This window comes from Hemiscyllium ocellatum, chromosome 3 (assembly GCF_020745735.1).
Source record: "Hemiscyllium ocellatum isolate sHemOce1 chromosome 3, sHemOce1.pat.X.cur, whole genome shotgun sequence".
In the NCBI taxonomy this organism is placed as follows: domain Eukaryota; kingdom Metazoa; phylum Chordata; class Chondrichthyes; order Orectolobiformes; family Hemiscylliidae; genus Hemiscyllium; species Hemiscyllium ocellatum.
In genome coordinates, this window is record NC_083403.1 from 46,463,400 (window position 1) to 46,479,331 (window position 15,932).

General features: G+C 39.3%; 1 protein-coding gene across 1 annotated transcript in view; it reads right to left on the bottom strand.

The window, feature by feature from the left end:
- mdn1 (midasin AAA ATPase 1) overlaps positions 1 to 15,932 on the bottom strand; it is a 186,184-nt gene that overhangs the window by 53,754 nt on the left and 116,498 nt on the right. Inside the window, exons 64-71 of the mRNA XM_060849750.1 lie at positions 14,673 to 14,831; positions 14,078 to 14,357; positions 9,038 to 9,273; positions 6,411 to 6,506; positions 6,199 to 6,293; positions 5,194 to 5,318; positions 1,634 to 1,783; positions 411 to 520 (exon numbers count right to left, since the gene is read on the bottom strand). Coding sequence (XP_060705733.1) covers positions 411 to 520; positions 1,634 to 1,783; positions 5,194 to 5,318; positions 6,199 to 6,293; positions 6,411 to 6,506; positions 9,038 to 9,273; positions 14,078 to 14,357; positions 14,673 to 14,831 — 1,251 coding nt within the window. The remainder of the gene's footprint in view (positions 1 to 410; positions 521 to 1,633; positions 1,784 to 5,193; positions 5,319 to 6,198; positions 6,294 to 6,410; positions 6,507 to 9,037; positions 9,274 to 14,077; positions 14,358 to 14,672; positions 14,832 to 15,932) is intronic.

Consider the following 15,932-nt stretch of genomic DNA (forward strand, 5'->3'; position numbering starts at 1 on the left):
GAGGCAGATACAGGTTCAAGTTTAACTCCATCAGTTCCCATTCTGAACCATGTTGGTATCGTGCACCTTCCAGCTAGGATTGATGGGATAGGAGAAACAGAAATGGGATTCTGGTTGAATGACGATAGTGCCTGCTACCAGGTTATTGGCCATTACCAGCATTTGGTCAGCATTTTCTTTCTCGGTTACTGAACAAAAGGCAAACAACTGGAAAAAAAAAATTGAGAGTAATTTCTCAAAGCTCTGGCATAAATACATACTTCAGGCAGGAGGATAAAACTGTAAAGCAATGCAATCTGAGATTAGAAACATGTTGTTACTTTCCAATTGCACACCAATTTGAGCCAAAAGGCCATCTGCTTTAAATAAGCACTTACACATGGAGCACTACCATACTTTTTCATTGTTACCTTCAATTCTTTCTCTATTGGATGACGGAGCTCAGTTATTTTAACTCGAACACTCTCTGAAAATTGATTGTAATAGTTGTACAAATTCCAGAGTAAGCTGCACAGGTCATCTGTAAAATAATTTTCTGGTTAGTATTTTTTACTTTATCCACATTTAGATGTGACTAAAGCCATTGTTAAAGAAACAAACATTTGCAAACATAATGTTGGACACTGCTTCAGAATAGCTTATAAAACATATGATATTCAATAAGTCGACACACCAAAATACTTTAACTGCCAATTCAACTGTGGGAAAATTACTAGTATTTCCAAACTTCATTCTCACTTTTATGGAAGCACTGAATGATATTTCAACTAAGTTTATATTAAAACTCATGGCAAAGTCCTGCTCATATAAAAATCATTTCATTTTATAGAAAACCTCTACACCATTTCACCCAGACATCCAGTGGCTACCTATCCCAAAACATATGGGGACTTTGAAAGGATCTGAGGATCCTTCTGCTGTAAATCAGAAGCAAAAGTAGAAATTGCAGGAAAAGCTCAGCAGGGCAGGCAGTATCTGTGGAAAGAAATCATCAGAGTTAATGTTTTAGGTCGAGTGATCCTTCCTCAGAACTCAGTTATTTGACCTGAAATGTTAACGCTGATGGTTCCTCTCTACAGATGCTGCCAGACCAGCTCAGCTTTACCAACAATTTCTATTTTTGATTCCCAGAATAATTAGGTTTTCACAGTCTTGCTGGATTTTGTCTGCAATATACTCCAGCTCTACATCTTAAGTGTCTTTCTTCTGCTCTTGAAATTTTGCTCTGCTGTACATTTCAGTGCCAGTGCCAGGGACACCACAAAACCCCACCCTCTTTCTCTTCACTATCAGTACAAAACAACAAGTCTTCACACTTGAACTTCAGTCTCTCAATTTTCATCGCCTTAAAAAAAATGTGTCCAAACAAGTTTCAGGTCAGTTGCCTCAAAAAGCCTCCGGTTTCTGCGCCAAGTGTTCCACATATTACAACAGTGCAGGGGCACTTGGTCACAAAGCACTGTCTATTCAAATCCAAGTTGTAACTGAACTTGTAATTTTCTGTTTGGGAAAGTAACTTATATACTGTCATGTGAAATAATCTCATGTTGCTTCTTAATTATAAAAAACACATTAAGACTCAACTTAAACATTTTCAAAGAAATTCAACACATTTTAGAATACGAGGAATCACCTTTTCCTTCCTGTTCTGGCACTGCTATAACATGACAGTGAAACGCTAACAGCATGGACAGGCGAAAATGAAACTCTCCCAGGGTAGCTCCTTCAATGAAACTTTGCAATGTGGTGATCACTGCTGGCAGCTTCATCTGCTGTTCCACCCCTGTCCAGAGTAATAAAAGTACAAAGTTTATCAAACAAACATCCTTCTGCACAATAAACAACACAAAAAAAATGTAAAAATAAAACCAGGCCATGCTAAAAATACTCAGGGGGTCATGCGACATGTGCAGAGAGAGAAATAAAGTTAACCTTTCGGGTCATCAAGCTCTCATCAGAACTGAAGGAGAATAGAAAATTCAAAGGTTTTAAAGCAAGTCGAAGGGGAGAGGCAGAACAAAAAGGGAAGGTCGGCAATAAAAAAGGTGGAAAGCAGGAGGGATTAATAAAGTGATGTTTTCATGAGGCAAAAGCCAAGGAAGGTGATAATGAAAATGGGAAAGAAATTAAAAGGATGATGACCAGAAGGTAGTGAATAACAGCTTCGCTTCATCATTTCTATTTCAAAAAGACATTACTACGCACAGGAAAACATATCATCATTGACAATGTTATAGAAACACACAAACTGTAACCTAAAATTTGTCTTTACTTCTTTAAACTGAAAGGAGTCATACCTAGAACAAATAAAAATGAATGTGTTTGTTGCAGGTTAATTAAGAGTTTAACAGCAGTGCACAACAAAATCTTGTGGGAATCATAATGGAGCAGAATCTTCCCTGCACCAGCAAAAGCTACAAGTAACAGGAAGTGCTATGTGCTGGAATATGTAACCAGAGGTGGTGGTAGAGGTAGATACAATTACATATTTAAGAGGCTCTTGAATATGAATAGGCAGGGAATAGAGGGATATGGATACCATCGAGGCAAAAGGTTTTTAGTTCAGAAAAGCATCGTGTTGGCACAGTCTTGGTGGGCTGAAGGGCCTGATCCTAAGCTGCTGTGTTGTTATTCACCTCCAAACTAATCAAAGATTGCCATAAAGCTGTTGGAGCTGCACATTACACTTAGGGCAGCACGGTGGCTCAGTGGTTAGCATTGCTGCCTCACAGCACCAGGGTCCCAGGCTCGATTCCAGCCTCGGGCGACTGTCTGTGTGGAGTTTGCACATTCTCCCCATGTCTGAGTGGGTTTCCTCCCACAATCACAAAGATGTGCAGGTCAGGTGAATTGGCCATGCTAAATTGCCCGTAGAGTTGGATGCGCTAGTCAGAGGGAAATGGATCTGGGTGGATAACTCTTCGGAGGGTCGGTGTGGATTGGTTGGGCCAAAGAGCCTGTTTCCACAGTGTAGGGAATTTAATCTATTACAGCTGGATACCATACAGGGCTGAATACCTCACCCATCACTTTACTCATTCACACCCTCTATCACTGGTATCCAATGGCAGGTGCATTCTCCTGCAAAATGCATTGCAGCAAGTTGGCGAGGACTGAAATGACTGTCCTGCAATAATCGTATTCATTTCCTCTGTTTGGACAGCACCGCCAAAGCCATAGCTACGTCAAAGGGCAAGGGCAGGAACAGCATGGTGAACAATGACCTTCTCTATACTCACTATCCACCTTGACAATATATGACTGTTACAGAGTCGCAGATTTATAGAGATGTAAAACACGGAAACAGACCCATCGGTCCAACTCGTCCATGTCAACCAGATAGCCTAAACTAATCGAGTCTCATTTGCCAGCACCAGATCCCTCTAATCCCTTCCATTCATCTACCCACCCAGGTGCCTTTTAAATGTTGCAATTGTACCAGCCACCACCACTTCCTCTGGCAGCTCAATACATACATGCGCTACCGTGTGAAAACGTTGACCCTTACATCTCTTTTATATCTTTCCCCCCTCACCCTGAACCTATGCCCTCCAGCTCTGGACTCCCCCACCCCAGGGAAAAGACTATCTATTTATCCTATCCATGCCCCTCATGATTTTATAGATCTCCATAAGGTCACCTCCTCCGCCTTCGATGCTCCACGGAAAACAGCCCCAGCCTGTTCAGCCTCTCCCTATAGCTCAAATCCTCCAACCCTGGCAACGTCCTTGTAAATCTTTTCTGAACCCTTTCAAGTTTCACAACATCTTTCCGATAGAAAGGAGACCAGAGTTGCACGCAATATTCCAAAAGTGGCCTAACCAACTTCCTGAACAGCTGCAACATGACCTCCCAACTCCTGTACTCAATACTCTGACCAGTAAGGGAAAGCATACCAAATTTCTTCTTCATTATCTTATCTACGTATGGACTGGAGCTATGAACTGGTACTCCAAGGTCTCCTTGTTCAGCAACACTCCCAAGGACCTTACCATTAAATGTGTAAGTCCTGCTCTGATTTGCTTTCCCAAATGGAGCACCTTGCATTTATCTAAATTAAACTCCATCTGCCACTCCTCAGCCCATTGGCCCAGGTGATCAAGATTCCATTGTAACCTGGAGGTAACTTTCTTCACTGTCAACTACACTTCCAATTTTGGTGTCATCTGCAAACGTACTAACTGTATCTTGGATGTTCATATCCAAATCATTTATATTAAAATGACGAAAAGTAGAGGACCTAGCACCAATCTTTGAGGTACATCGCTGGTTACAGGCCTCCAGTCTGAAAAACAACGCTCCACCATCATCCCCTGTCTTCTGCTTTTGAGCCAGTTCTGTATCCAAATGACTAGTTCTCCATATATTCGATGAGATCTGATCTTGCTAACCAGTCTCCCATGCAGAACTGTGTCGAGTCCATATAGATCACGTCCACTGCTCTGCCCTCATCAGTCTCTTTGTTACTTCTTCAAAAAACTCAATCAAGTTTGTGAGATATGATTTCCCACGCACAAACCCATGTTAACTATCCCTAATCAGTCCTTGCCTTTCCAAATGTGTAAATTCTGTCCCTCAGGATTCCCTCCAATAGCTTGCCCACCACAGACGTCAGACTCACCAGTCTATAGTTCCCTGGCTTGTCCCTACCACCTTTCTTAAATAATGGTATCACTTTAGCCAACCTCCAATCTTCTGGCACCTCACCTGTAACTATCGATGATACAAATCAGCAAAGGGCCCAGTAATCACTCCCCTATATTCCCAAGGCAGTTCCTTTCCCATTTCCAGGATTTTGAAGCAGCGTTTCCTTTTCTAGAACCTCAGCAGAAGTATATTCACCACACAGACTACACCTTCAAAAAGGCAATAAATGCTGATTTTGATCGCAATAACCACTCTATGCTTTAATAAGACCACCAAATCTTGATAACACTGAATTGGAATCAATTAACTTTGATTTTGTTCAGTTCAGTCGCACACAAGATATTCCTTTAATTCAACAGTGAGATGACTTACTACAATTATCTGATCAAATTTGCCACGTTTGTGTGATGGAATTTTCAAATATTAAACATGACAGACCTGAATGCTCAACTTTAATACTTGAGGCGTTCTGAATTAGTTTTTACATTGATAAACTGCCTTCTGAATTTTGCAATAATCAATAAAATAATTGCAATGCCGTACTACCTTGCAGATTTTCTTCCAGGCGTTCCTGAAGGTATTTTTCAATTAACTGGTAGATTGAAAACCAATGCTTGTTTGATTTCTCCATGTGCCTTTTCATCACAACATTAAGACTACTAGACCAGCAACTGCAGATGGAAATTAAACACAAGTTAAGAGTTATAGAAGGTTGGGGAACAAAGATCAAAGTTTTGCTTCATATTTTATGTAGTAATAATCACAAGACGATTTTTAAAATGATTTTAAAAGAATTAGAAGATAACCTAAGATTCCTGCCTGTGACTGCTACCTCATGACTTCTGTGGAAACGGGTTGGAGGGAACGTTGGCCAAGGACACAATAAGTGATGCTGTCTGGATATGAGGTCAGACCATCCAAGAGTCAAACTGTCAAGTGGGCTGAAGAGGTGGCAATGATACATTTGCAATGTCTCACTGTATTCTATTTTAGATTCAGTGACAAAGATTGATGAGAGTGCAAGACAGTCGTGAGTGTGTGCGCGCGAGAGTGTGTGTGACTATGTGTGAGTGAGTGAGTGAGTGAGTGAGTGAGAGAGAGAGAGAGAAAGAGAGAGATTGTGTGTGAGTGAGGAATGAGAGAAAAGAGATCAGAAGAGAAGGTGCAAAACTGGAATAAAATTTATGCATCAAGGAGTGTACGGATTCAAGATTTCAGTCTCTCCACAATGTTTTGTAGCTAACACCACAAAACCCCAGGTAACCTACTGAAGCCGATATTTGAGCATTGCATCAATATCTTGCAAAACCATTCTTGATCTAATCATACAGTATGAGAATTCTGATTGGTAGTTTAAAAGCCAACATTGATACAATAAATTAGATTGGATTACTTCGAAAAGATTCCTCTTAGAGGGATGGTAGTTTTTAGACAAAAGGATTTGTTTAGTACAATTTCATTTCCCAGGAATCTGCTGCCATAGGAAAAAGTGCAAATGAAGCCAGTGATCAGCACTTGTCTAATGTGGTGAAGTTAAATAGTGATTCCTACTTGAGCTCCAGTTTGCGCCACTGGATGATCAGTTGGCTGACAGCATCAAGGTGCTGCCTTAAGGACACAGATCGACTCGCAATTGACTCCCAATCCTACAAAAAAAAAATATTTGGGTATTTTCAGAACAAATATAGTGACGAATAACCACTAGAATGTGAATTTTTATCAACTTGAGTGAGGAGGTCAATGAGAGGGAAGGAATGGCTCACCTGGGATTTGCTCAAGAGGATCTCCATGCCATTTAAAAACTTTGCCAGAGCACTAGAAACAGGGAAGCTTCTGATTCTGTCCATTACAACCAACAGCTGAAAAAACAAAAATCATCCTGCCTTGAACTTCACACCAAAACTGTGCCAGCCCATACCACATTGTAAATTTCAGACATGCATCTTGCTGCCAAAGTGAGGCTTAAAATGCTTCTAATAAATCTGCCATAAAGCATTTGAGCAAAGTAATAGAAGATGGTGGTAACTATTAGAAATACACACCAGATTGAAGTAAATACCATGCTGAGTCTCAAATCATACTTCAGAGGTTCAATCTGAATTTACATATTGTCTGCAGACATTAATGTATGCATATCGTGTATCTATTTCGCATTTTCATCTTAATTAGCAATACTGTAGTGCTCCATCCTTCTCACTATATTATTATAGCTCATTTCTCTTTCTCACACAACCTTATCTATCAAGCCTTGATTAAAAATAAATCTTTTGCAGCTAATCAGAAAACTTCAGAAAGCAATATAGTCCAGAGTGCTGAGGCATCTCTTTGCACCACATGTAATGACCAAAATATTTGACTGTTGATTATTTAATTTTTATTAGCACTTAGTTCTTGTTCAGTAAGACTATAAAATTTTAAATGTATAGTAGCAGGCAGAGACAACAGTGACAGCAAACCCTCATACTCAAGTGCTCTCCTCAAACCAGGTGTACAACAGAAAGGAGCTTTCACTCTGCACCTACCCCTGTGTCTGATTTTGGACCACCACAAGCTTTTCTGAAATTCCTGAGATAGGAGGAGTAGACCAAATGGTTCACCGAACATACGTGGCCTTTCAACACAATCATAGCTGATCTCAAGCTTTGACTCCACTTTCCCATCTGCTTTCTCTAATTCCTCAAGACAAAAAAAATGTCTACACTAACCTTAAATGTATTCAACAATGGAAAGTACCAAACTATTTGAGGGAGACAATTCCAAAAGATTCACAATCCTGTGTACGATCTGTTATCTCCGTTCTAAAATGATCAGTCACCTATCCTAAAAGGTGTGCTATTTAAATTCCCTAACCAACAGAAACACTCAGTGGTCACAGTATAGAGGATGAGTTCAGAATATTGGCTATTGCAATATTGGCTATTTCATTCATCTAAAAACTAGAAAATCTGGACCCAATTTTCTCAGCCTCTCATTATAAGACACCTCTCTCATCCCAGAGACCAGTCCAGTGAACCTTTGTAACACTGCCTCCAATACAAGTCTGCTTTTCCTTAAATACACAGACTAAATATTCCACCCAGCTTTTTAGGTGTGATTTGACCATAGCCATGAAAAATTGTAGCAACTTCTATTCATGTCCTCAAATCTCCCCGCACTAAAGGTCAACATGACTTCTTCACTGCTTATTGCACCGACATGACAAGCTCTTCAACTTTTATAAGTTTCATATTTTATAAAAAGATCAAGATTCTCTTTGAAAAGGAGAGAACCAGTAAAGCACTTTGCCTCTGGTTTATATAGCATGTGGAAGTGGGCAGTAAAACTCGAGAGAAAGAGGTGAAGCAATTAAGTAAAGCAACTGGAGGTAAGGTAACAATACTAGAGTAAAACTGGTAGACTATAGAAGTTCTAAAGACAACAGGTGTAGACGTTATGGATTTTAGAAAGGTGAGGAAAAGCAGAGTCACCAAGCACAATCTTTGAAACATTTTTGAAAAAGGAAGTTGGAATAGAGGGTTAAAAAATGTTGTCAGGACAACACCTGCTCAAAAAGAAACCGAAAACCAACGTGTAACTTGTCATGACTAAAAGTGGATTCCGATTGAATTTGTAAAGCTTGGTGTTGACTTATGGCATTTACTCATGCATCCAAATACAAAGGTATTTGGTTTACTTTATACATTCCATGAGGCAAATGGCACAATATAGAACAAAAACTGAGAGAAGTAGAACATTCTAATGCATATCTTTGCCCATTTTATGCTAACGGTTGTTGGCTTTTAACCACTTTTACAAAATCTGTGTTTCAGCCCCAGCCAATGGGAGTTCATAAGATTTAGGAGCAGAATTAGGCCATTCTGCCCATTGAGTCTGCTTCACTATTCCATCTGGCTGACCTGCTCCTCACCCCATTTTCTTGCCTTCTCTCCATATCCCTTCAACTCATTACCAATTAAAAATCTGTCTAACTTCTCCTTAAATTTACTCACTATCCCAGAATCCACCAGATTTTGGGGTAGTGAATTCCACAGATTCACAATCCTTTGGGAGAAGTAGTTTCTCCTCAACTTGGTTTCAAAAGTTGCTCCCCCTTCTCGTAAGACTATGACCTCTGCCCCACATCAAGTTTATCCACAACTGTTATCATTTTGAATATACCTCAATTTGATCTCCCCTCACTCTTCTAAATTCCACAGAATATAGGTCTATTCTCTAAAGAGAAGACCCACTAGTGAGAGAAAAGGAAAATGGGGGCAGAGATGGGTCACCTTAACACAAAAACTGAAGGCAAAAACTTACACTGAAGCACACGCAAAAAATGAGAAGCTGAATTATGTTTGAAGGTGTGAAAGGTGCAGACTGCAGAGTGCAGCAACTGGATTCTCTTTACCTGCAGCAGAGCTGGATGGTCAGGCCAGTCTAGTAGTAATTCTTTCACTTTTTTGGTGAAGCTTCTCAGGATGGGCTGGCACTTCTTAGCCTCCTGGATATTTGGACTTTGATAGAAGTCATAAGTATCTTCCTGGGGCAGGACGAGCTCAGAGGTTTCTTCTCCACCAACAGTATTTTGGATGAGAGAACTGATCAATAACTGACTACCCTGAAGCTCTGCATTCAAGGAAGTGTCTAATGTGAACAAATAATAGTTTAATTAAAACAAAACCAAATTAAAATTTCTATGGTGAGTAATAAAGATAGAATGCAATTTAGCAAAGAGAGAATGTAATACATAGGTTAACTGCCAATTTTCAGGTGTCTATCGCCAATATTTACTTCAAATTTTAATTATGTGGCTTTACATTTCAATTTTGAGAAGAATTAATGGCATAAATTTTGTCCCAGAAGTCTTGTGCCCTTGTACAACTCAATATGATGACTATTACTTTCATACACCTGAATGCATGAGGACAAGAACTGAAGAAAAAGAAGTTACATTTTTATGAAAGCAGTTCCTAACATTTCAAAACAAACTAATAAATCCACAGACTGGATTATTTTGAAGGGCTGCGAGCAAACTGGCTGCCATTTTCATAGAATCCCTACAATGTGGAAATATGCTATTAGGCCCAACAAGTCCACACTGACCCTCCAAGAGTAAGCCAGCCAAGACCCATTACATTAACCCTATTACTTTGCTGTTCCCCTGACTAATGCACCTAATCTATTTTGCACACAACATCTTGCAAATCAGTTTAATGATCACTTAATGGTAATCACCTACAGTTAGAAATCTGAGATTTTATGTGCAATTGACAACATTTGTTGAGAGAAATATGAAAAATTGAAGCTGAAAAACACCAAGGTCCATCTAGACCATCTTCTAATGTCCTGGTGGTTACAGAGTAAAAAGAAAATACAGTTGTGCACCAATCACAGTAATCAGTTAGGACGCAAGGAAGCTCCAAAATCGAAGAGATTTTGCAGTCAGTCATCTGTTTCTCCCAAGCACATTTTCTTAAAATTCTTTCACAGTGTGTGCACATCGCTGGCATTTATTGCTTTCTTCTATTATTCTTGAACTACAAGGCATGCCAGGCAATCTTAAAAAGCAGTTAAGAGTCAACCTGATTACTATGAATTTGGAGTCACATGTAGGCCATACCAGGTAAGGATGGCAGACTTCCTTCTCCAAAGAACATCAATGATTAGGCGATTTTTCTTTTAAACAACAATAAAATCGATGGCAGTTATAGCAGTCATTGTTATGGAGACTGCATTAATTCATGTAATTTGAATTCCCCCAGATGTTGTGGTGAAACTTGTCCCCAAGAGCATTATTCTGGGCCACTGGGTGACTGGTTCAGTGATAATCACAAATACGTCACCATATCCCCAAAACTTATGCCATGCATTTCATTGCTCAATGCATGATCCCAAAGTATTGTCAGAAAGAAAATTTATTTAACTTGCACTAAAGATCAATCTTTTCAGTTTCCAAATTTCCCAGGAATTTCCACTCACTGAAATATTGTTTCGCCAGTGCAGTTTAGAATCAATTCACTTTCAAGTACTCTTTTGGCTAACAAGAAATGGATTATCATTATCTACTTTTTACTAGTCTTTTGAAACATGCAATCTTATCACCTCAAGGTGTGGTTATTCCTGCCTTTTTGAAAGTCATCCCATGCTGAAGTTCTGTGTTATGGATTCTATGCTCAGGGTCATGAGCAACAATCAATGCAGGACCAGCAGATTTTGAGTGGTGATAGCAGAACAGTTATCCTGGAATAACGTCTTTTGATCTTCTATATTCTAAGCACAAATAGGCAGATGGGATCTCAGTTTAATTCTATACCAAAGTCAGCATCCCAAAATAAAACACAACTATCAATCTACATTGTATTGTCAAGTGTGGATAAAATCTCAAATTTCTAATGAAGGTGATAGCCAGCAACTGATGAAAGCCTCAAGAATCTGTTCGACTATTCTAGATGATAGATGGTCAGCTACCTCAGCACCATATTCCTATGCCATCCCCATATCCCCTGTATGCCGTTAGTTAAGAAAACGTGTTTAGTACACTTCCCTTCATTGCTCCAACCACTGAGTATGGGAGTTGGGACATCATGTGCAGGTTGTATAGGACGTTGGTGAGGCCACTTTTAGAGTACTGTGTACAATTGTGGTCGCCCTGAGAAAGGAAAGATATTATTAAATTGGAGAGGGTTCAGAAAAAGTTTACGTGGACATTGCTGGTACCAGATGGTTCGAGTTATAAGGAAAGGCTCAATAGGCTAGGACTGTTTTCTCTGGAGCAGAGGTTGAGCAGTGACCATATAGGAGGCTTATAAAATAGTGAGGGGCATAGATGGATGAATAGCAATAGTCTTTTCCCAAGGATGGGGGAGTTCAAAACTAGGGGGCATTTTTTAATGGGAGAGGAAAAGATTTAAAAAGGGCAAGAGGGCAATTTTTTCACACAGAGGGTGGTTCATAGGTGGCACAAACTGCCAGAGGAAGTGATGGATGCAGGTAGAGTTATAACATTTAAAAGACATTTGAATAGGTACATGAATAGGAAATGTTTAGTGGGATATAGGCAAAATTTGTCCAAATGGAACTAATTTAGTTTAGGAAACTAGAATGAATGAGTTGAACTGAAGGATCTACTTCTGTGCTGTATGACTAGGACTCTGTTTTGAACTTACTCAACGACTAGGTTTCCACAGCCCTTTGGACAGACAATTCTAAAGATTCACCACACTCTAATTGGAGAGGTTTCCCATCTCCTAAGTCTTAAATGGCTTCCCTTTTATTCTAAGACTACGAGTCCTGGTTCTGGACTACACAGCACTGGGAAATAATATTTCAAGTCTACTCCGCATATTCCTTTAAGTATTTTGAAAATTACTAAGATTGACTCTCATTCTCCCAAACTCTGGGAGAATACAAGGCAAAAGCGAGGACTATAGATGCTGGAGATTAGAGTTAGGAGTGTGGTGCTGGAAAAGCACAGCAGGTCAGACAGCATCCAAGGAGGAGAGTTGAGGTTTCGGGCAAAAGCCCTTCTTCCTCTGGAGAATACAAACCCAGTCTCCTCGTAGGACAATTTCACCATCCCAGTAATCGGTCTGACAAACTCTACTGCACTCTTTCAAGACAAATATATCCTTCCTTTGGCAAGGAGACCAGAACAGTGCACAGTACTCTAGTGTCCTATACCACTGAAGATCTCTTTGTACTTGTACTCAAATTCTTTTTAGATAAAAGGCTAATATACCATTTTCCTTTCAAAATGCTAGTTTTCAGTGTCTTGGACATAAACACTTATCATTTAAGAAATACTCTACATCTTTGTTACTCCTATTGAAGTGAATAACCTCACACTTATCCACATTATATTCCATCTGCCATGTCCTTGTTCACTCACTCAGCCTGTCTAAATCCTCTTGAAGCCTCTCTACTTCATCCTCAACTTGCATTCACAACAGGTTGTACATCTGCAAATGAGGATATACTACAACTGATTCCCACATTCAAATTAATGATACACACCATGAATAAACTGGACACCAAGCACTGACATTAATGTAATCCACTGGCCACAGCCTGCAAACCTGAAATAGACCCATTTATTCTTACTGTCTGCCTTCTACATAATAAATCACCCCTAATCCATGCTGGAATATTACCCCAAACCCATGCACTTTAACTTTGATTACTAACCTCCTGTGTTAGACTTTATCAAAAGCCTTCTAAAAATACAAATACAGCATATCCAGTAGATCCCTTCCTGATTGTACTAAAGTCAAAAATAATTTCCCCTCATAAATCCATGCTCACTCTGTCCAACCTGATTAATTTTCTGAATTCCCAGCAATCACTATCTTATAATAGACGCAGCACTTTCCCAGGATGCCATGTTCGTTGCTTCCAGTTTTCCTTCCCCTTGCTTAAACATCAGGGCTACATTTCCAATCTTCCATCTTGCAGTCACTGATACAGAATCTGATCTTGAATCCAGACACTACATCTGTATCCATCTCATTGGACAGCTAATGGTGAAGATAATCTTGAGGATTTGACAACTTTCAGTCACTCTAATTTCCCCAATACTACTTTTCCTTTAAAAGACTTATTAATTATTTCAGGGAGAATTGTTCTCCTCTGCCCTGTGATGATAGACAGTACTTAATATAGGTTTACAATCATACTGTTATTTCCTACTCCCATTTCTGCTTGCAACAGTTCCATACACCTTTGCTAATATTTTTCTTTTTAACTATCTGAAGAGCTTTTACAATCCTTTTTAAGTTATTTTTAGTTTACATTCATATTCTATTCCCTTTACAGAATGCTAAAGTTCTAATACTAAATTCTAAATAAAAATTTCTAACAGTGAAAGCAAGGGTTTAATGGAGGAAGTTAAAGATTATATTAGATCAAGGGAGAAGGCTTATAAAATTATTTTGAAAATTAAGTGTTACTTCTTCCTTACCTGATGTCAAACTTTTTAATGCATTTTTCCAATCCAACACAACTAATTCCCTCTCCATCATTTCATAATAGCTCTTATTACATTTCAAACTGAACTACATAGTTTGCAAACTTAAATGGAAAATTCCATCATACTATAGTTACAGCAAGATTTTTAAATTAGGTCTTTCTCATTGAACAATATTTAATCAAACATGGCCTGTACACTAGTTGGTTCTTCAATATGTTGCTCCAGCAGAACTCTGATATTCCAGGAACAACTATTCCACATTATTAATCCTAATTAAATGTACCCATTCTACATTGACTGAAGTCACCCATCTTCTTGGCATCATTCTTGTGACCACACATGCCACCAACTTACAGAATTATACTGAGACCGATATATTTTGCGGCCTATAAACCACTCACACTAGTGTTTCCTGCTTCTTGCTGTTTTTGTGTCAGCCTTCTCAAAAGAATAAAAATAGCTCTTACTATTAAGTAGACTCACCAATTAGAGAACAGAATCGTGTAATTAATAATGCAACCGAATGGTAAGAGGACACAAAAGCACTAAGGTAATCACTGCACTGATGAGCTGGCACGCTCTGGTGGTACCACACAGCTTGTGCAAATCTCAAATAGATTTGCTGATGAATATTTATGACAGTTTGAATTGAACTCTCTTGGATAGGGGCAGTGTCAGCGTCAGCAGCTTTAGCCTCTGTGCTCGGAACTTCAGTGTCCATATCTTCTTCAAGACTGGGCTCAGACGTGAGATCAGAAAAATCCTAAAGAAAATAAGAAAAGACCAAACTTAAGGTAGCTTCAAACACAAATCTTTCAGAGTTTCGGTAATGCTTCTTTTAAAACGAAGAATCCACTGGATGCTTTTACATTTGCTTCAGATATTTTCAAGCCATTTCATGACAGCATAGTTCAGACCTTTCCGAAGCTAAATATATGTAAAAACAAATTATTTTTAAACGGTGAAAAATAAATTGAAATTTAAAAAAACAGGAATTCAAAACAATTGCAGAGTCACTGTGAACATGAGTCTAGTAAACATCAGAAGAAACTTCAAAGAAAATATTATTTCACATTACCTTGGCATATTGAGGGAATGTCTGTCTGAATTCCTTCTCCTCTTCCTCTTCGGACAAACTTGACCCATATTCTTTGCTTTTGTACTTGTACAGGCTGGCTTCCTGTTCCTCCTTCACTCTCCTACGCTCTTCCTGCTCATCCCAGGCATTTACCAGTGCCTTTAATACAATGCAAAAACACTATTTCAAATTTTTCTGTTCCATCAGCTGCCAACCCAAAGGAGTACAGTCCTCCAAATTTGCACTTGTTAACTGGAAAGCACTTCAGATGCCTTTGTCTATTTAGACCTCAGCTGCATATCTTCAATTAAGTGCTTTTCTGGCACACTCGCAAAATTATTTCCATCCCAGGCACTCCATCACATGACCAGGTTCAAAAAGGCATTTCTTTCATTACTTTTGGGTAAATGGAGAATTCTGTCCTCATACCAACTAAACTTATGTTTAAACTAAACCAACAAAACATTAAGTCAAAATTGTAGCATTATAAGCGAACAGAAAGGGAGTTTCAAGTCATTGGCCTCAGCTCTAATTGAACTGGAAGTCAATCAAACCACTGCACTGTCCAATTTTCCAAGGTCTGCGGCCTAAAACAGCACCTGGGCTGAATCGAAGAAAATCCATCTCATTCTAATCCTGCCAAATCTTGGCTTAATTAGATGTGAAATCACAATACTATATTCTCTGATAGTTTACTCATTCTGCTTTGAAAGCAGTGGCTCAAACAAATGCATCTTATTTTATTCTGACTGGTCTTCAAATCTAAGTGAGGTGCATAGCAGGTTATCTAGTCCTTACAGGCAGACAGGACTTCCCTTTTCTTAGCGATCTTTAGTATCTACATGCAGGGTTTCTTGAAGAACAAAGTCAGGAAAAAAAATTATTATTTATCACAATTAAAAATTTCAAAAAGTATTAAGCGCGGATTGGTTGGAACAGCAGTTGGACACACTAAGGAGCGTTGCAACTTCAGCATGCATCAAAGACAGGGGTTGAGAAAACACGGGCACACCCACGGTTCAAGCAGATAGATGGGTGACCACTCAGAGGCAGGCAGACAGCTACAGGGGACTCCTGCACTATCACCCTTTCTAATAAGTATAACACTTTGGATACTTTTGTGGGAGTGGGTGGGAGGAAGAGGAGGAGGAATGAGAGAGACCATAGCCTACTAGCAGATGGTGACAGCAGCAACCAGAGCACTGGCATCACAAGCTGGTGTGTGTGTTTGGAGGGGGAGGGGGGGGAAGGGGGGGGGTC